General features: G+C 51.0%; 1 protein-coding gene across 2 annotated transcripts in view; it reads right to left on the bottom strand.

The window, feature by feature from the left end:
* ABR (ABR activator of RhoGEF and GTPase) overlaps positions 1-27,271 on the bottom strand; it is a 178,847-nt gene that overhangs the window by 93,461 nt on the left and 58,115 nt on the right. For both annotated transcript variants that reach the window (XM_068531713.1, XM_068531714.1), the window contains exon 2: positions 997-1,181. In XM_068531713.1, the coding sequence (XP_068387814.1) occupies positions 997-1,181 (185 nt within the window). The remainder of the gene's footprint in view (positions 1-996; positions 1,182-27,271) is intronic.

Genomic DNA, 27,271 nt, shown 5'->3' with positions numbered 1-27,271 from the left:
GGAGTGGGGGTGTGCTGGGCCCTGCAGGAGGGAAACAAGTATCTTGCAGCAACTCAGTGACTGCTCCTCGAGGGTATTAGAGGGAAGAAAGGGGATCCCCCTACAAAACACACCTGGACAAGCCCCCTACCAAGCAGGACCAAGCAATCCAAGCCCCCCCCCGCCCCCCGCCAAAGGAGAAATTTGATTCTTTGATTCTTCCCAATTTCTGAAAAATAGCCCCCAGGAATCCCTCTGTCTCACTTGCTCTTGTGTCTCAGACACACTCGCACAAACTGAGCACGGACAGAGCTGGTCTCTGGGCCCAGGAACAGCATTAATTACAAGGATTGCAAACCTCCTCGCATCTCTACCCCTCCGCCTGTCTCAGAGTACATCCTCAGTATTGCTTGTAAAATGCTTCTCTTTGGAGCCGAGCTCTCATCGGTGGACAAGAGGAGAGGTGGACACCATTACGGCTCATTCCCTTCCAGAGTCAACAGAGGAGGGCTGGACGGGGCCCTTGGTCCTCAGGGAATGCTACAGAAGCTGCTCACTCCCCCCACTGCCGGCACCGAGGCCAGCCTTGGTTTGCTGAGCCGGCACCTGTGCATTTATAGCCCACAACTCACATATGCAGCCACTGCCCAGCCCGGGCCCAGAGAGGAGAGCCTGTTCCCTCCGCAAGGCCCCATCCTGCTAGAGGAGAGCTGAGAGAGAAAGCTGAAAGAGGAAGTGAGGTGTCCAGGAGGCAGGGGGAGCAGATGGCTGGTAGAAGAGGCAGGGGTAGGTGCAGCAGTGGCAGAAAGAGCAGCGGGGGGGCGGGGGGGGTGCTACTCTGAGAGGCCCAGGACCGGAATGAGATGATGAGGGCACCAAGAGCAAGCCCAGATTTCCCGAGTCCTGCACCCCAGTAGCGCCCCAAGCAGAGCCTGGCCCACGACACCCATGCCTGCCTACACGCCTCCCCAAAAGCCCCCTCTTCCCAAACCTGGAAGGAAAAGCAGGTGTACCTACCCCAGGTGCCAGCCCCTCTGGTGGGGTGGGGGAGATGCTGTCCCCGCCGCCCTGGTTCCGGGCACTGAGCTGGGGCGACATGGTGGGCGACTCATCGATGTATGGCATGGTCTCCGAGCCCTCCGGGGGCCCCTTCTGCTCTTCATTCCCCTCTCCGTCGTAGTCGTCTGCCCCGTAGCTGAAGTCTGAGACAAGGAACAAGAAAGGCCACTGAGAGTCCTCCACGAGGGCTGCCAGGGATTGGTAGCGCAGTGGGCGCCAGCGGCGGTCCCCGGCTGCCATGCCCCGGGCCGCACCATCCACGCCCAGCCCGGGCAGGGCTGCGCGTCCCGGAGCGCCAGCAGGCACCAGGAGCTGCGGTTCAGGGGCCGCTGGGAGTCGAGGGGGTGCGGCTCCGCAGTTGCCACCCGCTTAATAGCATGTCAGTCGCGTATTTCGAGCTGCTGTTTCCTTTGCCTCCTGCCTAATTCCGAGTCTAAAAATTAACAGTGGGAGCAGGAGGCAGGACGCTTCCAACTCTCCTCTCTGAGTCACCATTTTGCTTTTTATAGGGAACAAGGAGGTGCGGGCGGGCCCGAGCGATGTCACTTCCTGAGCTCCTCCTCTTTGGGTACCATTTGTACACTGAGCCCCATCCCTGGATGGGGGGGCAGAGCAGGGTTCGGGGTGGGGGCTGAGGAACGGCACCCGAGGCAGCCCTCACCCCTCGAACAAGGCTCCGCACAGGTCAGAGCCCAAGGCTGGCAGAGCATGGGCCAGAAGGCAGCCCGGGCCTGGCAGGGACGCGGTTGCACAGCAGACTTCTCAAAAGCCGGCACTTACTTCTGTAATTTCAATGTAGGATTCCTTGGGAAAAGGAGGGAAGAAACAGGGAAGTCAAGCTGCTGTTAACCCCGTCGGCGCTGCCAGCACCACTCAGGGGCCAGAGCCCCCGCCCAGACACCCCCTCCCTGGACAGCAGGCCGGGTCCATGCGGGCGCAAGGCAGCATCTCAGAAAGGCCCCCATCACACCCCACCAGTGGGGGTCTCTCCTACAGCTGTGTGAGGGACCCTCCCCCACCTCCACCCCTGGCTGGGTCTGTCCCATCATCTGCTCAGATATCACTTCCTCCACAGTGTCCCCCCTGGCGTCCCAGCTCAGAACTACAGTGCGTGGCCCTCTAGTGCCCCCAGCGATCCTGCCCATTCGTCCCTGAGCGCCTGGCGCGGAACTGGGTGACAGCCATCGCTGTGTGCCCAGCAGCCACGGCCCACGTGGGTCAGGATCTTGGGAACGTGTGTGGAGTGAGTGAATGGGCAGAGGAATGCACTGTCCCTCTCAGGTCTGAGGCTTGAGCCAAGTTCTCAGCGGGGCCCTGGCTCCTCCTCCTCTGTCACAACACACCAGCCCCCGGGGCAGCCGGCAGCCTGAGAATGGTGTCAACGGGTCACCAGGGCGCCCGGCCACGGCCACACTCAGTCCAATCTGCCCCTTTGGCAGCCGAGAGCGCCCCCCAGCCTCGCTGCACCTGTTCCTGCCGACTTCCTCTCCAGTCCTGTGCTGACGGCCCATTAAGCTGTCAGGGACGTGAGCTATTATTTTTTTCCCCAGGACAGGCGTGCACGTGAAGAACCACAGGACCTAGCAATCCAGACACTGGGATGTGTGTGTGCCAGGCACGGGGGAAACAGGACCCACTGCCGGGAGGACACAGGGCTTCTGTCTCAGGAGCAGGTGGGGGTGAGCCGACTCTGCTATTTCCAGGGGGCGGGAGGGAGGAAGAGGAGCCACAGCATCCGGGCTGCCCCAGTCTGGCACTGTGAGGGAGCCCGGCTGTTTGGTGAGACCTACTCCCTTTGGAGAAGCACAAGGAGGGAATGAAACACCACGGTAACCTGCGGTCTCTCCTCCAGGAGGCTCCAGGCTGCCCTGTTAGTGCCTGGAGTCAAGCGGGGGGTGTGAGGTGTGGTGAACACTGGCCTGGCCATCCGTTCAGATTCCAGCAGGCCCCGCTGATTCTCCTGTACACTGACCAATTCCCAGGGGTCACAGGACCAGAGCCTTCAACTCTCAAGATATTTCCCAAGGGCAAGGGTAGAAGGGACCACAGGGAAAGCGGTGAGGCTTGACTCTACCGCACAGTCTGCAGCTGCCTGGGTCACAACAGGGCGGGAAGGTCTCTGCCAGCCTTCCGCCACGTGTGCCCAATTCATCCTTATCAGAGTGGTGCCCCTGGACCCACATCTCAACCTAGCCACATCGGGGAGGCTGCTCTCACGATCCCCAGTTCACAGACAGAGTCACTGAGTCTCAGAGAGATTTGCACAGAAAGGATCTGAATCCAAGTCTGTCTCCAAATGCCATCTTTCCCCCTCTGAATCTCACTAATCTTCTAGGGAAATGTCCTTCTACAGCCCTCGTCAGGGGAGGCTGACCAAGGAGGGGAGAGAGGGGTGCCAGCCACAACAGCGGGGCGCCCGGGCGTGGAGGAGAGTGCCCTCAGAGCTCTCTGCAAATGTTCCTGGATACTGTCCCTTTCATTCCAACCTCCTGGAGACCCTGACAGCCCAGGAAACCAGCCAGAGACCCCGGAGAATCCTACCAGGAAAAGGGATACAGAAAAGACAGAGAAACCAACCCTTTGAGAAAGAAGGAGCCCATGGGACTCAGGAGGGTGGGAATCTGCCAAGCACAGCCTTCAGTCTGTGTAGGTCCACAGACAGGAAGGCTGCGTGGACCATGGCTTGGCCACCAGGTGTCAAAAGAGAAAAGGCAGAGGAGGCTGCTGACAGCCAATATCCATTTCCCCTCCTAGTAACAGAAATCTCACTATCTTTGGAGTGGCAGTGTGCTCCGTGGCTAGCTAAAAGGCTACTTTTCCTAGTGGTGTGGGCCATGTGATGAAGTTCTGGCCAATGAGATGTTGAGTGGATATGTGTGGAACTTTGAAGAAAGTTGCTGAGATTGTTTTCGCTGGAAGGTATTTTTTCCCTCTCTCCATGCTTCCTCCTTCTGTTGCCAGTTTGGAAAGCAGATAGGAGAGCTGGAGCTCCAGCAGCCATACTGAGCCATGAGGGGACCTTGAGGATAGAAGCCAGTGCTGAATATAGCTGAGCACAAAGCTAGGAGCCTGGGCCCGTGATGGCACAGTGAGCCAACATACCACCCCAGGAATGTCTACCTCTGGACTTCTTTTACATGAGAGAAGAAAAATGCCTATGTTATTTAAGTCACTGTTATTTAGTTTTTATGTTATATGCAGTCAAACCTAATTATAACTGATCCAGATGGTTTTCCTTGACATTCTATCTGGGTGCTTTTCCTACGGTCTTCACTGTTCCTTCTAGTCTCCTTGGTGGAATCCTCTTTCCCTGCCCACCCCTTAAAAATTGGTATTCCCTATACATCCTTACAATAGAATACTGCTCAGCAATAAAAGGGACAAAATACTGAGACACACAGAAATGACTCTTACAGGCATTATGCTAAGTGAAAGAAGCCAGACACAAAAGAACACATCCTGTATGGCTCCATTTATATGAAGTTCTAGAACAGACAAATTTAATTTACTCTTGGAAAAAAAATGAAAATTGTGGTTGCTTCTGGGGGTCAGGTAGGGACAGGAGTTGACTGTAAGGAGCACAGGGAATTTTCTAGGGTGATGGAAATGTTCTGTATCTTGACAGGGATTTGGGGTACACAGGCGGATGTGTTCATTGACTTCATCAAATAGTACAGTGCATCAAAGATTTGTGCATTTCACTAAATATTTAACTCTAGTTAATGACATGCATGTTTAAGTGTCGAAGTGAAATGTACTGATGTCTGCAACTTACTCTGACGTACATAAAAAACAAGATGGGTTGATGATATTCAGAGGGGTGGCCAGATGTGTGATAAAGCAAGTGGAGAAAAATGATAATTACAGACTCCAGATGGTGGGTACATGGCTGTTCACTATACAATTCTTTAAACTTTTCGGTATGTTTGAAATTTTTCATAATAAAATGACGGGGAAAAATTGGTGTTCTCCGGGTTTCTGTCACCTCTACTTTACTCCCTCTCCCAAATTTTATTTATATTCTAGGGAGAGGTCTGGGCTGCAGACCCATCTCTTTGATTGTTTCCTGGACAACTCCACCCCCAGGAACTTCAAACCCAAGCTTTTCCTGAAGTTAATCTGCCAGATCACTCAAGTTGGAAACCTAGGAGTCATGCCAGATTCCTCCCTCTTCCTGCTCATCTCCTACACCCTGAAATATCCCCACTCCCCATCCACCTTCCCACCCTCACCAACTCTTACAAGGACAATTCCAACACTCTCTCCCCGTGACTGCCAGACTGCAAATCTGATCGCGTTTCCCCACTGTTCAAAATTCAACAGTTCCCCATTCACTTCAAACTCCCTGGCTCAAGGCCTTTCATAGTCAGCACCTGACTCTTCCTTTACAGAATCGTATTCTGCTGCCTTGTAATATCAGACATCTTCTAGGTAGGTCCCTGAAAGGGTCTGAATAGTAGCCCCCAAATATATATGTCCAAATCCTAACCTTGGTACCCATAAATGTGACCTTATTTAGGAAAAAGGTCCTTGTGGATGTAATTAAGTTGAGGATCTCTAGATGAGATGATCCTACTTTAATTGAGTGGGACCCAAATCTGATGACATGTCTTTATAGGAAACAGAAGGGGAGAAGACACAGACACACAGAAGAAGGCCATGTGAAGATGGAGGCAGAGATCTGAGTTATCTGGCCAAAAGCCAAGGAATGTCTGGAGCCACCAGAAGTTGCAAGAGGCAATGCAAGGATTCTCCCCCTAGCGCCTTGGCAGGGAGCATGGCCCTGCCGGCACCTTGATTTTGGACTCTGGCCTCCAGACTGTGAGAAAATAAATTTTGGGGGTTTTTTTGGCCACGCAGCTTCTGGAATCTTAGTTCCCTGACCAGGGATCGAACCCATGCCCTCTGCAGTGGAAGCACGCAGTCTTAACCACCGGACCACCAGAGAAGTCCCCGTGATGATGTTTTATTTTTACTTTGATTTTTAAAAATATCTTTATTGGAGTATATAATTGCTTTACAATGTTGTGTTAGTTTCTGCTGTACAACAAAGTGAATCAGCTATATGTATACATATATCCCCATATCCCCTCCCTCTTGAGCCTCCCTGCGATGATTTTTTTTAATGGCAGCCCTATGAAATTAACACAGTCCCCAAACACACAGTTTCCCACCTCTGGACCTTTGCACATGCTGTTCCTATACCTAGAACACTCTCCTCACCCTTTGACCACCCAGCGAAGTCCTATTTAGCTTTCAAATCCAGCTCAGTTCCACCCTTCTCCTATGAACCTCCTTGCCTCCTGAATATATAAAGCACTTTTGCAATCCAATGAGAAAAAGACAAATACCTCAACTTTCTAAATGAGTTAGAGAAATGAATAGAAAATTAAAAAGAGAATTGCCCAATGTGTGTGTATATATATATATATATATATATATATATATATATACATATATATATAACATATATATGTTAAATGTTAACTTCACCTGTAATCAAAGAAAATGCAAACCTCTCTTTTGCAATTTTCCTATCAAATCAGCAAGGAAAATACCCAAGCTTGTAAGAGAACAGGCAATCTCAGAATCTCTTGGAGGGTATGTAGAACTGGCACAACTTTTCTGGGGTCAACTTGGTATCAAAAGCTTTAACAGTTGGTACAGCTTTTAACCCAGCATACTCTAAGACTGTGTCCTAAGAAATTAATTATAAATGTACATAAAAATAAAGTTACAAGGTTATTCATCACAGGGCTGTTTATGATTGTGAAATATTAAAAACAAGCTGAATGATTAATTATAGGGACTTGGGTAAATTATGGTACTTCTCCAAGATGGACTACTATGTAGTCATTAAAAATTATCTGGATGATTTACATCATCTTATTAAGTGCAAAAGAAATTAATAATGGTATGTACAGTATATTATGTTTGAAAAAAATGTCTGTATGTGCATATGTCTGTATGTTGTCTGCAAGGCAACAATACAAAATAATTCTAAAGCATTCAGATTCTGAGAATTTGGGAGCAATTAATACATGATCTCTGCTCTCTAGGTTACTAGCAGACGCTGCTTGTCTCCTACTCAATATCTATCTTCTCTCCTTCCCTGCTTACCTTATGCTGGTTTTATATGAGGTGGCAATGAACCCAGTCTCTGGCAAAATACCCACTTCCTCTGCCTCTCTTACAACTAGGATTGGCCATTTGACTTAGTTTTTGGTCAAGGAGATGTAAGTGTAGACCTCCGGCAAGGCCTTTGCTCTGATAATTAAAAAAGGACTTTATACCTTGAACTCAGATGTGATAACCAGAGCTACAGTGGCCATGTTGCTGCCTTGAGGAAATGATCAAGAAAGAACGCAGACATTTCCCTGATGTTCCTGAGCTACTGAGCCACGCTAGAAACAGCCTACCTCATTTCTTGCTAAATGGGAACTATAAGCCCCTATATGTTGGATTTTCTGCCACTTAAAATGAACACATTCCTAACTGAACTCCTTACAGCCCAGTAGAGGAAGGCAGTCCAATAAGCATGAAAACATCCTAGATGCTATGACAGAAGTACCTCACAGGCAAGGCAAAGAGGAGGGAGCAGGAAACAGTATGGGTGAGAGGATGGCTGGATGGGCTTGGGTGATACTCCAAGGAAGGTGGTTTATCACTGCGGCTAAGAGCAAGGACCCTGGGGTCGCACAGTTTAGGTTCCAATCCAGGCTGAATCACATCCCACTCCTCTGTGCTCAGAGGAGTGGCTGGTACAAGGCAGCCACTTACAAATGGATATTGGTTAAACCAGTGGCCGTGAAAGAGGATGACAAAGAGATGGAGTGCACAGGGCTACTGCGAGGATTAAGCTGGATAACGCATGCAAGGCACTTAGCACATAGTAAGCACCCAATAAATCTTAGCTGCTATCATTAATATAATTAATCGAATCTTGAGAGATGTGTGGGTGCTTGCCAGGCAGATGGGGGACAGGAGCAGAGTTCCAGGCAATGAGAAGAGGCTTGGCAAAGGCACAAAGTGCCTTAGGGAACTATAAATAGCCCAGCCTGGCTGGAACACTGAGTGAGCAGGGGGGTGAGGGGCAGATTGCACTGGAGAAGTGGGCACAGACCAGCACACCAAGGGCCTTGTGAGCTGAGCTAAGAGTTAGGTAGGACCCAGGGAAGACGGTTGATCTGGACCATTTCCTGCAGTGGGATCTTGCCAGCCACATCGTTGTCGACCATCTCTAACTTTAGATAATTTCTCCCAATGGATGCGTATGTTCCTCTGTCGAGTTACAATGCAGGCAGAATCCTGTGACCTCCAGATCGCCTAGGAATCGCCCAGATTGGGACCACATGTGAATGTAGGGTTACCTATTCTAAGCCTGTGATGGAGTCTGTGCCAGATGAAAGGATATGAGCCAACCAGTGACAGACCATGGAGACCTCAAACATGCTCTTTCGGGGCAATGTGGAGAGTTGGCCAGTGGGGGTAAGTTCAAACCCAAATGACCAGCTCTCGTTTCTACCACCTTCAGCTCTGGGAGGCGCAAGGGCGGGGGGTGGGGGGGGAAGGGGCGCCCAGGTGGCTGGAGGCACACAGGTGTCAAGCTGTTTACAACCCTCCCCTGAGACTGCCCATCGCCAACGACTGATGGACACAGCCAAGAATCCATCCTGGTATCCCAACCCCCAAAAACAGATGCTGAGGGAAGTTTAAGGGTTCTTTCCAACCTCCTCTTGGACACTCTAAGAACCTGTGGGTACAGGATAAAGATAAGTTCCAGGTGTGGAACGGTCCTGCTCCCCCCAGCAGGGGAGGTACAAAGGCTGATATTAGGTGATAAACCCATTTTCTGCCCTAGAACTGAGGGAGCGCGGGTGGAGGGAACCTTAGGAGAACAGCGGAGGGAAGCTCAGGCCTGACCATCCTTCCCACCAAAGCAGCATCAAACTTCCTCAGAGAGCATCAAAAGTCTCTGTATGCCACACGCTGTGTCAGGTGGTGACAGAGCCACAGGGCACAGACTCCGTCCTCCCCTCCAGGACCTCACAGTGTTGTCCTAGCATGCTCACTGTCATCTGTGACTGGGCTGGGCTGTGGGCTGTACACTACCTCATTTCACCATCAGAGCAACCCTATGATGGATAAATCTTACAATGTGTTGAGCAAAAGAAACCAGACACAAAGGAGCACATACGGTAGGATTCCATTTCTATGAAGTTCAAGAACAGGCAAAACTAACAGCGATGGAAGTTCACAGTAGTGGCTACCTGGGGGTGGGCTGCAGGAGGCAGTGGGTATTGACTGGGAAGGGGCATGAGGGAATTTTCTGGGTTACTGGAAACGTTCTACATCTTGATCTGGGTGGGTACATGAGCAGACGTACGTAAGAGTTCATTAAGCTGTATGCTTAACACTGGTGCACTCAAAGTTTTTTAAAAATTTAAAAACCAAGTTTAAGTACCACCATTGTGATTCTCATTTACAGTTGAGGAAGTGAAGGTATAGGGGGTTAAGTCACTTGCCCAAGGTTTAAAGGCTGTTAAGTGCACTTAACAGACTAGCCAGCTAGTCTGACTCCGGGACCTGTGTTTCAACCATTATAATGTGTAGGACCTGTACAAAGAGAAAAATCCACCTGGGCAGGTTGCTCTCAGGGCCCATGAGTGGAAGAAACAACCTGTGTCAAAGTCTGGAGGAGGAAGAGGGCCGTTTGGCGAAGGGTCTGAGTGTGCCTTAACAGAAGTGAGAGAAGAGGGGCAGGAAGAGGCCATTTCCACTGAGGGGGACAGAGCTGCAAAGACCCGGGGCAGGACCACGCCCTTCTTTTCAGGGCACTGATGAACAGACTGGTGTCGCTGAAGCTGAGGTCCCTCCTGCACGGGTAGAGTCCTTCCAACTTGCCACTCCTGTCACTAGCTCCCAGCAAATGATTCTGTCCCCTGCTCAGACCTCCCCTGGATGCCGGGCGCTGGATGCCGGGCACTGGATTGAGGCCTGCACTGACCCTGCTGTGAAACCGTGCACATGTGGTTTCCCGATGTCGGACCCTCCCCTGGGAGGTGCACAGAGCTGCCCATTTCCCCCCAGATCCTCTAACTCCCCCACACATTCCCAGCGGGCCAGGACACTGGCTGTTCTCAACAGGTGGGTCCGTTCTGAGGCTGATAAGCAGCACAGTGACCCTCATATCCTTCACACAGCTAGAGGCACACAGGGGTACAAAACTTGGCCTCTTCTCCCACAGCAACCTGGGGGAAGCCAAGATCCCCAAGGCAGACTCAGAGTCCAGAGCCTTGGGGCCACAGAACCGGGAGGACTGCTCTGCGGATCGTCAGCTGGTTGGCTCTGGCCGCCCCAAGCTTCAAGTTTCTTATCTTCGAAACAGAATAACAATGCCCGTGTCACAGGCTGGTTGTGAGACATTAAACATCCTGGGGGTTAAAGAACTTGGACAGCATCTGGGCAGAACAGTCCTCAGTAGAGGTTGCTGAAGGAAGAGGAGAAAGGGCTGGACACTTTCAGGGCCCCGTGACCCCAGCTGACCCCGGAGATCCCATTGGGAGCCCCTCAGCAGTGGCATGGCACCAAGGTGAGGCATCCTGGGACCAGCATCTTTCCCATGGGACAAGCCGCCTCCTTCTCAGCACCTCCTGCTCTACAACTGATGGAAGAGGGAGCTGGGAGCCAGGACAGGGCAGTGGTCAAGGGCACGGGCTTTGAGTTAGACTCAGGTTCCAATCCCAGTATTATCACTTAAGAGCCATGGGACCTTGGGCAAGCTATTTAACCTTCCAGAGCCTCAGTTTCCTCATCTGTAAGATGGGGATAATACACAATGCCTATACCTCATGAGGTTTTTGTGGGGTCCCCATCAAAAACTAAATGCAATGCAAGGCACCTGGTCCAGGGCAGGTGCTAAATAAACAAGTAGCTATTATCATTACCACCCCAGTCCTCTTCCTGAGCAGTAAGTGCCCTCAGAGGTCTCCTAGTCCTTGAAAAACAAAACAACAACAACAAAAGAAACAAACCAGAGCTTTGGAAACATACAACTGGGCTAGGCTCTAGCAGGCTTTCCTTCATCAGTGGACCCAACTGTTCATTGGTCAGCCTACGTTCAGTAGGCTTAGCATCAAGCAAGGCATCACAGGCCATGGGAGTGTTTAAAATTTGAAGTTGGGAATTCCCTGGCAGTCCAGTGGTTAGGACTCGGCGCTTTCACTGCTGTGGGCTCAGGTTCAGTCTCTGCTCCGGGAACTAAGATCCCACAAGCCCCACGGTGCAGCCAAAACAAAAACAAACAAACAAACAAACAAATAAATAAAAATTTGAACTTCAAGACACCAGTTCCAACCTTCCCTGCACACTGGAATCCCCTGGGGAGATTGGTGTCTGGCTCCCACCCCAGAGATCCATATGGAGTTGGTGTGGGTTAGCCGGGGCAGCAGGGCTGTTAAAAGCTCCCCAGGTGATTCTAATGTATTGTAAGGCCGAGAACCACCAGTTTCAGACAAGGACCCTGAGGTCACAGCCCCTAGAGTCAAATGAAACTAAACTCTGAAAGAGCCCCAGGAAGCCATCAGCCAGGCTGTATGAGAAGCACAGGAAAGGTTACTTGTAAGAGGCAGGATTTGACTTCAGCCTTGAAGGACTGGGAGGTTTGCTGGTGAAGAGGTGAAGGAGGCGCACAGACAGGGCTTTACCGTGCGCAGGCAGGGAGGGCAGCCCCTGTCCCATTCACACAAGAGTCCTCAGACTCGGCCTGCAGCAGTCGCCTGGACCGCAGGATGGCTTACCCCTCACCCCCAGCTCTTCCGGCAGGCCTGGGGCAGGGGCACTAGCCCCGCAAAAGAGCAACTAAAAGACCCGGCAGAGGGGACCCGGTAGCTGGTTCCCGGAGGTGCTACCGCGTAGCTGGAACGCTCAGTTCTGGCTCCGCCCCCGCGGCTTGGAACAGACTCAGGCCCCCCGCGGGGGTGCGGCTCGGACTCTCTGGTTGCCATGGAGACGCGAACCGATCCTCCACTTCCAGGCTCCCGGGGGAAGGAGGCAGAGGCCGTGGACGCCAGGAAAAGCCAGGACTCCAAAGCCTGAAACAAAGGAGTCGTAGGTTTTGGGCATCAGTAGCTGGGGCAGACGAGGCAGGCGAGGGAGGAGGAGCCTGCCAACCAGCCCTGGGCAGAGAAGGGAGAGCGGCTTCACCGTGTCCAGGCTAAGAAAGATGGATGAGAAACGCTATTATCTGCACCGTGTTTTACAGTGTACAAATCAAGGCCACAGCCAGGATCTCATTTCATTCTCAAAACCCGGGGAGGTTGTCAGAGTAGATATTACTCCCCCATTTTACGCAGGGGAAAACTGAGGCTCAGAGAGGTTCTGGGTCTCATCCACAGCCACCTGGCTAATAAACAACTGAGCCACAACTTAAAGCCTGCTCTTTGGATCAAGTCTATTGCTTGTTGTACTTTGACATAATTCCCCACCCGGCAGAGGGGCCTAAAATTCCTAATTGATCTGTAGGAAATGCAGTTATATGTCCACCAAACATATGGGAATAATGGTGCAGAATGACCAGATGACCTTACCATAATGGAGGAAAACTTACTTCATGTGTAAATGAGCAACAGTCATTCAACAAACATCTCCTAAATTATTACGTACCAGACACAGTGACAGGAACAGACCCTAAGCAGGACTCAGCACTCCCACCTCTGCTAGCCAATGATTGGCAGCCCGGGCCAGAAGTCAGACAGAACTGGGTTCTGGTCCCAGCTCTACACAGCCTCTCCTTCCTCACTGGAAAATGGGATGATGCAGCTGCCATGCCCAGTCCACGGGGCTGCTTTGAAGACCAATGAGAGACGCCAGACAAGAAGAGTATTTCACAAACAGTATAGTGGTCAATCAATCAGACCAAAAACATAAAAAATAAAATAAAATAAAAGTCCTCTACAAAGAAAGTCAAGTGCATATTCATTTGGCCTTTGGTATATTCTGGCTTCCCCACTAGGTGGCAGGAGTCTGGAAGGCAAGGATGGCCCTCTTCTTTTTTTTTTTTTTTTGGTTGCACCAGGTCTTAGTTGTGGCAGGAGGGCTCCTTAGTTGTGGCATGCACGTGGGATCTAGTTCCCTGACCAGGGATCGAACCTGGGCCCCCTGCATTGGGAGCACAAAGTCCTATCCACTGCACCACAAGGGAAGTCCCAGGATGGCCCACTTCTATTTACTTCATATTATTCGTGGCACTCAGCACAGTATTCACACACAGTATTCACACAGGATGCTGGATAACTGCCGACTGGCTGATACAATCCCTTAAAAATCCTCTAATCTCTTCCCATAATAGCCAATTCAATTACTTAGGGTCTGGGGCCGGGAGGTCACTGACAAATCCTATAGGAGTTCTAACCTTTGATAGAGTTAACAGCTTTAACTTGCCTCCTGCTTCCCCTCCAAACTGTCATGAATTGATAACAAGTAATGATCCTGGACTGATTTGACTTAAGGCTCTGTTCTTCCTCCCCTCTCCCCGCTTGCTGGTGGGAAATGCAGCTGGGCCCCCAAGGGGGAGAAGGGGGAGCAGCCAGGAGGCGATGGAGGAGGAGGAATCAAAGGACCATTATGACAATGACCTTTGGATTCAATCCCATTTATCACTGGCCTCAGAGCCCCTCTCCCATATATGGTTTCATGAGTCCTTTGGGTATTTGTGAAAAATTAAATGACTCTCAATCTAGTGCTGAGAAAAGGCAGGGACAGTTCAGAGAACACACATGTAATACAAGGTCCAGAGAGGCCAGTAAGACTCTCAAAGGGCCTTGCACATTTGTGGCAGCCAGGATCAGAATCTATGATCCCCCCTGTTACATCAGGGGCTCCCTTCAATCCCAGAGCCTGGTGGCTCCAGGCTCCCCACCCTCACCTGCAGAATCAGCCAAGACATTCCCAACCTGCACATGCTTATACACCCTCACCCATACACCCACAGAAACACCCTGCACCTCTGTCCGTTGCTGCCAGGAGGCCAGGCTCGCTGGCATTCAGCTCAAGCTGCTGGCGATCCACTCAGAGTCTCCTCAGACCTTAAAAAATTTCTACGATTGTCCAGGGCCATAAGAGGGTGCCTCAAAACTCACGTCCTTCTCCCTTCCCCTCAGCTCCAGAGTGCCAGTGGTTTTGCCTGCTCCAGCTTTGTCACCCACTGAGGGGAGATGAGAGGAACTCCCCAAGTCAATGGCCTCTTCCTTAAACACCAAAGTCACCTTTCCTCTGCGTGGTGTAAAGCCAGGTGAGGGCTAAGCTGGGGAAGGGCAATGGGGTTCCCCCCGCCAGCTCGTTTCTTCTCTTTGCCCACACGCACGCGCGCACACACACAGAGGAGCACACACATATGCACACATACACACACACATACACAGACACACTCACCTCCTTAAGGCCCTGACGCCCCTGACTCCCACTGCTCTGGTCAGCCCTCATGCACAATTCTCCCTCTCCTTCTTCCCCTGCGGCAGTGACCTTGAAGGCCTTGGGTTCCAGATGGTGCAGCCTCCATTAGGTTGGGTCCCTGAGTGACCATGTGGAGCAGAGGCCCCACCTTACTTGCCATGGACCAGGTAAGCAAGTAGCAAACCTTGCTTGTGCTCAGTCATGGGGATTTCAGGGCTAAGCTGCTTCCCCGGCATTACCAGCCTGCCCTCCAGCTCCTCCATGTGGGGTCACCTGGCTATCCCACTCTCAGAGAGGCTCCACGTGTCCTTCCCAACACCTGACAGTCACTTTCTCCTAAGCCACCCATGCCAGGCTCGTGGTGAACCACCGCTGCCCTCCTCCTGTCCATGAGAGAACCAGGAGTCCAGCACCCTCTTCTGAAGGCAGAGGGGAAGGAAATCCAGAATGTTCTCAAGCAAGTAGGTTGGTGCCAGGAGCACTGACGTCTTAGTGTTTGGTAGAAGCAGACATCAGAGGACTGAGCCTTCCCCGTCAACTTGGTGAGCCACCCACTCTCCTAGGGCCAAATCAGTGGGCCCATCCCTGACCAAGCCCCAAGGATGGCCTATTGCTGATGTGTGAAGTAAGCCCAAAAGTAGACAGGGAACACCCATGTTCATTGCAGCATTATGCACAACAGCCAAAAGGTGGAAGCAACCCCAGTGTCCATTGATAGATGAATGGATAAACAAAATGTGGCATATACATACTATGGAATAATATTCAGTCTAAAAACAAAGGAAATTCTAGCATGTGCTACAATGTGGATGAACCTTGAGGACATTACACTAAGTGAAATAAGCAGTCACAAAAAGACTGTATGACTCCACTTATATGACGTTCTTAGAGTAGTCAAATTCACAGAGACAGGAAGTAGAATGATGGCTGCCAGGGGCTGGGGGTGGGGAGAGAAGGGGGAGTTAGTGTTTAATGGGTGCAGAGTTTCAGTTTTTCAAGATGAAAAGAGTTCTGGTGGTAGATGGTGGTGATGGTTGCCCAAAAATGTGAATGCACTCAATGCCACTGAACTGCATACTTGAAAATGATTACGATGGTAAATTTTATGTTATATGTATTCTACCGCAACTTTAAAAATAGAATAAAATATAACTTCAAAAAAAGCACATAGGGAAGGAGCAATACCAGAGAAACTCTTTCATGGGAATTAGCAGGGGGCACAGGGACTAAACCAGGCCTGGAGCCCATCAGTTTCCAAAGACAGCTTTCGAGTCACCTTCTGAGTAACAAAGCCAGGTTCCACCTCCATAGCTCATTTCTGTTTTGCTGCCAACTTCCTGGCACAAGACAAGCCTGGCTCTGCCCTAGGAAGGGGCTGCCAGGCATCTGTCAGCTTCAATTCCAATACTCCTTCCCCCATCAGGCAGCACCTGGGCACCCACTACAAGTTCAACCTTCCAATGGCAATGGCAATGTCTTGGGGAGCATGCAGAACCCCAGGGGTCATGGCTGGATATGAAACTTCCCCCAGGTCACCCCTTTTCCCTGGCTCTGTCCCTATCCCTCTGTCACCTCCCAAGTCCTCTACTCAGATCCACACAGCTCCATCCTCCCACCTGGCAGCAAGAGATGCCAGCCTTACCTCCCACAGGAAGGCAGCCTCCTCCAAGCATCAAGCTCAGGACCAGACATGGCCCAGGGACTGACAGGAGATGGGGGGGTTGGGGGTCACAAGTGGTGGAAAGGAAAAAGAGATGTTTCAACTCGGCTCTCATAACAAGGGCGGCTGTAGACCACATGTCAGAGAGGACAGGAGAGAGACAGGCAGCAGGGCCTCCAGGGCTGGCAGGACCTGCCCTGCCCCAGGTGTTTACACTGGAACCATCTGTGTGCAGGCAGACTGGCGGGATGAGGCCAGAGCAGCAATGGCCAAAGTTAATTACCTCTGCTCCCAGGAGAGCTCCTGGAAACGTCCCTTCCATGCCTGAGCACCTGAGCATGAGAGGAGAGAAGGGGCACAATTCCCATAAAAACTGGCTGATGTCAGAGGCCACATCTCATACACAGGACCTGTGGGCAGGCAAGTGAGCACAACCCAGTCTCTCAGGAAAATAAAAACAAGATTCTAAACTGGGGGCAGAAAAGGGTTACAAGGTCTGGAGGCTTCCCCTAGGAGGCATGAAAGGACATAGTCGTGTACTGTGCTTTCATATGCTCTGCAGCCTGGCTACCAGAATTCAAATCCCAGTTTTAGCTGTGTGACCTCGGGCAACTTGCTTAACCTCTCTGTGCCTTAGTGTCCTCCTTTATAAAATGAAGCTACTAATAATAAAACTATTTCATAGAGCTTTTGTGACAGTTAAATGAGTTAGTTCAAGTAGAGGCACTAAGAACAGTGCCTGCCATGTAGTAAATAAGGTTAGTTGCTGTTATTGTTGATTTCCTTATTTTTATTATTATCTTAATTATTTCCCCCTACAATCCTGGCCCTGGGGAAGATAGGAAGCCCAGTTTGTCTGGAAGCAACTGCATGTTGTGTGGGTAGCAGACAGGTGACCCAAGCACCAAAAGAGGCACAAGAGAATGCCCCCCCACACATGGCAACTGTGCTCCCACTTTCCCTGCCTGCTCCTCCTGGGGCCCCTGTCCACTCTCAGCGCTAGATCTGAGTTCTTTCCTGGGAGCCCAGGGCCCTTCAACACAGTTAGGCAAGCAATCCAGGCACAAGGTCTGCAGCAATATCCTCCACAGCTCTACACCAGAGAGGGCAGAGCACCCAGCCTCCTGGGAAACACGAAGGGAGGGAGAGAGGGAAGAAGGGAGGAGCATCACACGCAGGTACAGGTCTCCCTGGGCCCCCGCAAATGCACAGGGCACAGCCATCAATACACAGAAGCTCACAAGTGCAGCCACGAGCCTTCCTTCCCACTGCCAGTATATTAGGGTGTATATACTCCTCCTCAGGGTGGGCCACACAAGCTAACTCGCTATCATCTTTCCAGAAGGTACGAGCAGAGACAGTAGAACATTTTGGTCAAGAGCTCATGCTCTGGAGTCAGACTGCCTGGGCTTGAATCCCCAGCTCTACCTCTTACCAGTTGTGTTACCTTGAGCAAGTCACTCAACCTCTCTGTGCCTCTGTTTCATCTTCAAAATGGAATAATAGCAACCAAACTCCCAGGGATTCTGTGAAAATGAAATGAGTCATTATATCTAAAGTGCACTTCGAAGAGTGACGGCACCATCTGAGAATTAGCTGCCGTTACTATGTCTCATGAGCTCAGCAAGTCAGATCTTATGACTGCCAGGCTCTCGCTGGGGCCCTAGTGCTCTTCTGGTTCTACATCTTACCCTGGACCAGTTCACCAGACCCGTCTTTGTTGAGAACTCATCTGACAATTGATCCACACCCGTAGAGGGCCTCAGGCAGAAACCCCAGGCTGTCTCTGTACCAAGTCTGGGCTTTGTCAACGCCCTGCCCTGACCTCACCAACCGCTTCCCAGGTTTTCCTCTGTCTGCAGGCAACGCCCACATCTCTCATTCTTCCCGTTCAGAAATCAGAAATAGCTCCAGTCAACCATTCGCCACATAGAAACTGTTTCTCTGGGGAGAGACACTGCCAAGATTTTTCCACTAGAAGATGTACAGTGTGTCTCGTTACTGGACATCCTAAGAATTCCTGTTTCTAAGGGCATCTGGAATCCAAAAGAACACCAGTCATAAAGCCCAAAGATTTCGGTTTAAGTCTTTGGGCAAGTCACTTAAACTCTCTGGGTCCCAGGGCTTTCTCCCCTGCAGAACCGGGACAGCATCACCTGCTCCCGAGTGCAGAGGTAAGGAGATGATAAAACGATGAGGCAGTGTCTAGTGCAGTGCCCAGCACACAGAATGTGCTCAATGTGGCTGGAATGTAGACTTTTTTACCTCCTTTCCCACTGCAGGCAAAATGTGAGAGGAGAGATCTGAACTAATAAGTACAGTGCTGGCTTGGCCAAGCAGCCGTTACCTTTAGCAAGATGATGAGCTCTGTCAGGTGGTTTCGAAAAAAAATCATGACACAGCCTGGGCAGGTTTCATTGGCTGGGATTCAGAGCAGCCCTCCGTTCTGGGTGACAGGTTGCATCCTGGTCCCCTCCCTTCCCCCAGAATCTGGTTTACTTGGTCAAATCACCCACTGCCGCCAGAATGAGGCAGAAGGGAGCCAACTGTGTCCTCTGTCACACATAACCAACCTGGTCAATGCCCACACAGTTTCTGGAGCAGCTGTCTATCATGCCCACCTGAGCAGATGACACATCTCTCCATGGAAGGGCTGGGAATACAGACCCTGTGTGCCTATCACAAGACAAGAAAACCACACCCTGCGACTAACTAACTCATCCTCCTCACTGGTTTGAAGCCTAGTGGTCACCATAGCAACAGGCTCCCGCTCCAGCCTGCCAGGCGGGGCTGATGCAATTCTAAGACAGCGAGCAACTCCAACCCAGCTCACACTGCTCTGCTCCCACTCAGGGGCGGGCGAGTGGGGAGAACAACTGAAGAGGGAGGAGATGGGCACACACTCTACAGAAATCTCTGCTCTCCCCCAGTTCTGTTTCTAGGGATCTAAGGAAGGAAGAAGTGGATTCCCCTCCTGGGTCCCTAACAAATATAATGTCACTGCAGTGGCTGCCACTTGAGGAAGATTCATCTCCAAAGCCTTAGGAGGTCTGGAGGGGCAGGCGACACACTGTACCATGGGCTTCTCTACTATAATGTGGCCCCTTTCTCCTTCTGAGCCAGCACCCCACCAGCTAAGCACACCCGCTTCTCTCAGCTCACAGGCAGCCCTGCCCTGTAGAATTCAACAAGTTGTATAGTGCAGCTTTACAATTCTCTGCTCAGTTGTGTTCTCTGCCCGAGCTGTACTAAAGCACCCATAAATCCGGAACTCCCTGCAAGCTAGAATGTCCCCGTGGTATCACAGAGCGCCATCCTCCCAGCTCTCCATCCCGCTCCGCAAGGGTCTCTGGCTGCCCTGGGGAGTCTTATTCACTGGCTAGAGTCAATGTGAGACAACAGTCCTGCACCAAGGACATACCGGCCAAGAGCCACTTGACCTCTTAAAGCACACAAGTCCCCCAACCAGAAGGAACAAGCCCTCAGAAAGGAGGGGGGGTCAAGCCACACACACACACACACACACACACACACACACACACACACACAAAGGAAACAGGGACGGAAGCCACCTTAGGATGAGAGCCTGGCGATGCTAGTGGCCCTCTCTAGGCTCCTAGCGCCTACCCATTGACGCAGGCTCTCCCTCCCAACGCCGCTGTCCTGGTGAAGATGCCTCTAGTGCCAGGAATGCTCCCCTCCTGCAGGCCCCACTCCCTTGCATCCCAGCGGCCACTTCCCGCCCTTTGCTCCCTCCTACCTGGCCCGCATCAAGGGCATCCACCCAATTAGGAGCTGGGCCTCAGCACAAACAGGCCCTGCTCTGGGACCTTGCACCCTGCTCTGGGAGGAGATGTGCAGGCGTGCAGGTGAGGGGAGAGAAAGCACGTCTCCGTGGCATCCCCCCCCACATGCTCTCAAGGGCGGGTCACGCGGGGTCCTCCCAGTGGTCACCCTGACAAATGCGGAAAGTGATTAACTCCAGGGGGGCCACTCGGGAGATGGCGCTTGGCTGTGGGATGTCCCATTAACGCTTCTTGTGGGAGTTTCCAGGACTGCCGAGAGCAGATGGGCAGAGACGGTAAACTGTTAGAGATGGAGGTGGCTCTCCAGATATATAGATCAATGCAGTAGACTTGAGAGTCCAGAAGTAAACACATCTATGTATGGTTGACTGATTTTTGACAAGGGCGCCAAGACCATGCAATAGTTTTTTCAACAAATAGTGCTGAGACAACTGGATATCCACCACAAAAGAATGAAGCTGGGCCCTTACTTCACACCACATACAAAAATTAACTCAAGATGGATCGAAGATCTGTAAAACTCTTAGAGGAAAACAGGGGTAAAGCTCATGACCTTGGATTTGGCTAAGGATTCTGAGATATGACATCGAAAGCACAAACAACAAAAGAAAACATAGATAAACTAGACGTCATCAAAATTTAAAACTTTTGTGCTTCAAAGGACACCATCAAGAAAGTGAAAAGAGGGGCTTCCCCGGTGGCACAGTGGTTAAGAATCCGCCTGCCAACGCAGGGCACACGGGTTCGAGCCCTGGTCCGGGAAGATCCCACATGCCGTGGAGCAACTAAGCCTGTGCGCCACAACTACTGAGCCTGCGCTCTAGAGCCCCGAGCCACCACTACTGAGCCCGCGTGCCACAACTACTGAAGCCCATGCGCCACAACTACTGAAGCCCATGCGCCTGGAGCCTGTGCTCCGCAACAAGAGAGGCCACCACAATGAGAAGCCCGCACACCACAACGAAGAGGAGCCCCCGCTTGCCGCAACTAGAGGAAGCCCGCACGCAGCAACGAAGACCCAACGCAGCCAAAAATAAATAAAATAAATAAATAAAGTTATTAAAAAAAAAACAAAGTGAAAAGACAACCCACAGAATAGGGGAAATCTGCATATCATATATCTGATAAGGGACTTGTAGCTAGACTATATAAAGAAATCTTACAACTCAACAATAAAAAGACACATAACCCAACTTAACCAAAAAATAGACAAAGGATCTGAATGGACTTTTCTCCAAGGAAGGTAAACACGGCTTCCCTTCATTCAATTGACAGATATCTGATGTGCACCTACTATGTGCCAGGCACTGTGTCAGGCAATAGGGACACAACTTGGAGGCAAAGCAGATTCAGCCTCGGCCCTCAGGAGACTTACACCCAGTGGAGAGATAGTACACATTTACCACGTGCCTGGTACATGTAGTAACGCACTCAATCCCCACAGTGAAGTAGGTACTCTGAGAGCCCCCAATTTATGGATGAGAAAATTTAGGCACAGAGAGGTTAGGTAACTAGCTCAAGATCACACAGCTAGTAAATGGTGGGGCTGAGATTCACACCCAGGGTCATTTTCTCCAGGGTCCATGTTCTCAACAATTACATGATATTGAGTATTATTAGAAGTGATTCATTCTATTGGGAGTGAGAGACGGCTGCTCGAGGGAGGTGACATGAACTGGGTTTGAAGGTCTTCATCAGACAAGCAAATAGGGAAGAAGGCTTGCAGAGGCACAGAGGGAAGAATCCACGCAGAGTTTGGGAAACACTCGGGTGGAGGAGGGCCGGCAGTACTAAAGTAGAAGGTTTAAGTGCAAGGTGAGGGGTGGGGAGAGTGATGCGGCTGGAGGAGCCAGCGGCCTGCCACACAGGCCCAGAGGCTATGCTGGGCAGCGGGAGCCCTCCCTCCCACAGGACAATGGGGGGCCACGGAAGGGTTTACAGCAGGAGGGGGACCTGATCTGATTTTGGTTTGGGGACACCCTAAGGTGGCTGGGAGGCGGTTCCAAGGGAAGGCAGGTGGTCTGGCTGACCAGCTGTGGAGGGCTGGGGAGAAACGATGACTCGGGTGCATGTGGTAGACAGCAGTGCACTGGGAACATCCCACACCATCCTCCACCTCATTGCATCCATGTCTATAACAAGAATGCGGGGTGATGGGTAGGGGGGCATCTGCTGGCTATCAAGGGACAGAAGGAAAAGTGCTCATTGCGGGGCATTACATGTCTATGCCCAGATGACCCCCAGGCTGGACTCCAACGTGATCCTCATTGAAAACAACGGGAGCCCTGTGGGGACCCGAATGAAGACACCCAACCCAGAGCCCACACCAGAGGGAAGGCGAATATTCCACACCCACCCCACCAGCCCACACCAGAGGGGAGGTGAGTATTCTAAGGAGCACACACTTTGTGGGGGGCCGGGGGGTGGGCAGGCCTCTGGCTGCAGTGGGCTTGTGAGTGGAGCAGTGCCAAAAAATGAGCCTTTGCTGAGAGGGAACCTGGGGCCAGGTGGCTGCTCCCTCCACATGGGGTCACAGCGAGAAAATAAACCTCTTTTCATGTTAAAAAAAGAAAAAAAAAGAAAGAAAGAAAAGGGACTTCCCTGACAGTCCAGAGGTTGAGATTCCACGCTTCCACTGCAGGGGGCATGGGTTCGGATCCCTGGTCAGGGAACTAAGATCCCACATGTCGCATGGCGCAGCAAAAAACCAAAACAAAACAAACCAAAACAAAAACCCCGAAAAACCCAGCTGTCTCTTGAGTATCAGGTTGGAAACCAGGTAGAAGGCGAAGCCAGATGCTGTACTGAAAGCTTTATGAGCATTATCTCATTCAATCCTATTAACAAGCAAGTGGTGAGTTCTATTATTGCCCCCATTTTGTAGATGAGTAAGAGGAGGCACAGGAAGGTCAAATAACTCGCTCATGGCTACCTGGCTAGTTAATAATGGAGCTGAGATCTGGACGCAGGCAGCCTGAGTGCAGAACCAGCTCTTCTTCTTTTTTTTTTGGCCATGCCGCCGGGCATCCAGGATCTTACTTCCCCGCCCCTGCACCCCTGCAGTGGAAGCACAGAGTCTTAACCACTGGACCGCCAGGGAAGTCCCAGAACCAGCTCTTCTATCCATCTTCAGCTTCCTTTTAACTGGGTGTTTTGACCTCTTCCTAGTATAGCCACTGTGCCCAGAGATACTAACAAAGAATTAGATAGATTTCAGCCCTGAGGCACAGGTGAGCTCAGTAGCACCCCAGCTGAGCCCAACACACAGCTACCCAGTGGCTAAGCTTGGAATCCAGATAGTCTGATTCCAGACACTACCCTCTCTCTTGCTACCTGACTAAATCAGTAACACTACAGCGCACACATTTCTAACATGCCGCAGGGTCTGGTCCCTCAGGTCACGGCCCATGAGATGCAGCAACTACAAGGGCAAGGCCAGAGCTAGAACATGCCCAGCAGGAGCAGGGAGAAGACAACAGCCAAGACAGATGGAAGAACAAGAACCAGCAGGCACCCTCCGTGGTCTGGTGCCAAGGGGTGTGCAGGCAGACAGCCCAGGGGGGAGCAGCAAGGCCATGCCGTGCGCCTGCCTGCTGGGCACGGAACCACAGGGCCACCACGCCGGACACATGACGGGGAGCGTGCAGCCACTGCAGGTTGACCTGTTAGTGGATCATGCAATCAGTTTGGCAGGTCACCTTTGAAATGGACTGAAAAGGAGCAACTCACATACTAAGGGAGGATAGTTTTATGAAGCTAATTCAGATACACACACACACACACACACACACACATAAGGTGTGTGAGCTGTGTTGCAGTATAAAATGATTTCCCTACTAAGGATTTTGTCCAAAAATGTAGGAGTACCATTGTTACCACTAAATAAGCTGTAGTTTATTCCTATAATAGAATTCTATGCAGCTTTGACAATGAATAATCTGGAACTATAGGCAAAAACAAAGTCCAAAAAACATAATTTTAAGCAGAAAAAGGCAAGTCACAGAAAAATACTTCTACTATGAGTCTATTTATATAAATAGCAGGCAAAACTACATTTATATTATTTAGGGACACATAACTTATGTAGTAAATCTCTAAAGAAAAGGAGGGAATGATTAACACAAAATTCAGGACGGTGGCGGGGGGCAGTGAGGTTGATGGGTTGAATTGTGTCCCCCCCAAAATTTGTTGGAGTCTTAACCCCCAGTACCTCAGAATGTGACTTTTTTGGAAACATGGTCTTTATAGAGCTAATCAAGGCAGAGATCGGGTGATGCATCTACAGATCAACCAAGGAGCACGAAAGCTTGCTAGCAATCCACCAGAAGCCAGGAGAGAGGCATGGCCCTCAGAACCTCAGAGGAACCAACCCAGCTGACACCTTGATTTCAGACTTCTGGTCTCCAGAACTGTGAGACAATCAACCCCTGCGGTTTAAGCCCCTCTACTCTTTGGTGCTTTGTATTAGCAAATAAATACAGTGAGGCACACAGCAGTTTCTCAGGACTGGCAATGGTCTCTTGAAGTTTAATGGAGGGCAAATGGATGTTTGTCTTGTAAGTCTTTATTAATCCAAACCCAGACATTTCATATGCTCTTTCGTATATATGATACATTTCCTATATAAAATAGAAATAAAAACCAGGTAGGGGTAGTCCAGCCATTACATTTTGTAGTGGAGGGCACAGAGGACCTGCCTAAGGTCACCAGGGAGTAGCTGAGCTAGGGGAAGATCCCCGGTCTCCTGCTTCCCAGTTCAGTGAAGGCCACCATCACAGCCATGGCCCAGAGGTACCCAGAAAAGGCTGAATTCTGTTCAGAGTACAGGGAACCTGGAACTCGCAGTCCTCTGGGAGTGAGCAGGGACCCTGCACTCTTTCATGCCTTGATCTATCCATGGTAGTCTGGTGAAGCCAATGGTCGCTTTTGCTAAGAATGTTTTGAAATGCATTAAATACACAGGATTATAAAGGAAATCAATTATATTAAAATGCTATTCTAGCCATGGGGACTCTAGTGAGTCCAACAGAATGAACTGATCAGGGCCTGTATACAGTAAGCACTCAATAAAAGTCAGTGGTGGTTATTACTGTTAACTTTAGGAGCTGCTTCCATGTCATTGGGCCTGGGGTCAATGATACTGAGAAGAGAGACCCAGGGATCCACAGCCCAGAGCCTGGGCACCACTGCAGGGCCTGGACTCAGCTGAGGGATGAGGCATGCTGGTAGGTCCTCCGAGCAACCCCTACGTGGCTGGCTAAAAGTAATGACGGCATCCATTCTCCTCTGAACTCCAATGAGGTACATTTCACCGCAGGGAGGCTCATTAAATGACTTGCTTGATGCCATATGAACACTAAGCAGGGGCTCCGGTATTCAAATCCAGGCTTTCGCAATTCTGCAATTTCTTGTTCCTTTACCCATATGTCCTTTGGAGATGAGAGGCTCCCCAGCAGAAGTGAGAACGTGTAAGACTCATTCTGTCGGGGGTACCTAGTGAGTGTTTATCAATAATAAGAATTATCCCTTACTCTGGTATTAAATGATGAACACACACTGTCACCATTCATCATCTTAGCTGAGTTTTACAACCCCAGGACATACACGGGGCAGGGATTTCTAACCCTCCCTTTGCAAATGGGGAAAGATGCAGAGAGAATGATTTTACCTGGAGTGCACCCCTCCAGGTCCATTCTCCCTGCCTCTCCACGCTGTTTTCTGCCCCAGCAGGAGATCACAGGAAGGGAGGGATGCGAGAGAAGCTGGAATATTTCTCCCCGCAGCTCCTCCCTGTGGGCCACCCAGACTGTGTTGCAGCCCCTAGCAGGAAGCCGCCCACATGGCCTCTAAGTCTCCAGGTATGGGAAACCAGACCCTCCCCTCACCCTGCCCACATTTTGGTCGTAGTCTTGTTACAAGCTCTCCCCAAACCCCCCAAGCTGGGTGTGTCATCTGTTTCCTGCTGGACCCTGACAGATGCGGCAGTTAAGCTGGGGACTCTGGTCTCCTGATGAATGAACCAGGGCATCTCTGAACCTGCCAACAAGCATCTACTGAATAGTCCCTTGGGGACATGTGGGGAAGGGACAGGGAGAAAAGGAAGATGGCAGAGACACGGAAGGAGGTAGGAGCAGAGGCAACAGGCCAAGCTCTTGGTCTCAGATTTCTCTTTGAATTAACTGGAGTTAACCTTCAGAATATGGGGAAAGACCACAACACTGAGAAGCTGGGCCTGGGGGAGGCCTGTGGTGGGAAAAGAGGTGGCAAGACTTGGAATCTGGGCTTCGGGCCAGGAGAGCCTCTAGTGCCACCTACAAAGCGTTCAGGAAACTGATCTCTGGTCATAAGCTGGGACAGGACGGGGCAGCCCCTTCCAACAACGGGCACTTCTGCACTGCTACTCACGGGGTGGGTGGGGGTGAGGACAGGCGGGCACGTGATGCCCTTGAGAGAAGGGAGCTGCGGGCACCTGATCCTCACCTTGTCTCAAAGAGCCAGCCAGGACTCTAGAGAAGGCGAGATGGCACCTACTGGTTTCCAGACCCTGTTTCCAACTCATCCCCTTTGGCACAGGCATCCAGGGGTGGTGCTGGGACATGGGGCCACTTGAGTCTTCTATCGTGCTCTGGCCTGTAGCCTGGCCTCTGCCGAGAGCACACAGTTGGGCTGCGTGACCAGACCTCGGGCCACAGAGAAGAGCAAGGAGGAAGACTCACCTCAGGGGGTGGGTCAGTGGCACATGGATTGCCTTCCTTCTACTTTTAGGTATTTTTCTAGTCCTCAATAACTATATGCATTCATTTTATAAAAGGAAACACATTCTATCCTGGAGAACCATGAAGAATCTCAAGAAGAAGAGGACATCACATTGTGGCACAGTTATTTGTGAATTAATAAAATTGCAAAGGACCTGGATTAGGGTTTGCAGCACCTCAGGGATGAGCTAGAGGCTCTTTCACCTGGTGACAGGCTGGCACATGGCCAGTACCTCCGTGACATTCAGGGGTGGTGGGCAGGAAGAGATAAACTGCAGCATGCGCTCCTCATGCCTGGCTGAACCCTCTCTCCATGCAAGGATCTCGGGGGGAACCCGGGAAGTCACACCTCCCTCTGGGAGCGTGCTGTGTTATCACCTGCTTTGTGAAACCATCCCTGTAGGTTTCCATGTCCCTGACCTTAAAGAAACTTTACATCTTTAACTGTGGCAGTTGGTAGGCAAGATGCAGCAATATGTCCTATTTAACACCAAGAACACAGGGGCCAGATTGCTTGGGTTCATATCCAGCTCATCACTTACTAGCTATGTGTCCTTGAG

Source organism: Eschrichtius robustus, chromosome 20 (genome assembly GCF_028021215.1).
Source record: "Eschrichtius robustus isolate mEscRob2 chromosome 20, mEscRob2.pri, whole genome shotgun sequence".
Taxonomy (NCBI): domain Eukaryota; kingdom Metazoa; phylum Chordata; class Mammalia; order Artiodactyla; family Eschrichtiidae; genus Eschrichtius; species Eschrichtius robustus.
This window is presented reverse-complemented; position numbering and strand designations above follow the sequence as displayed.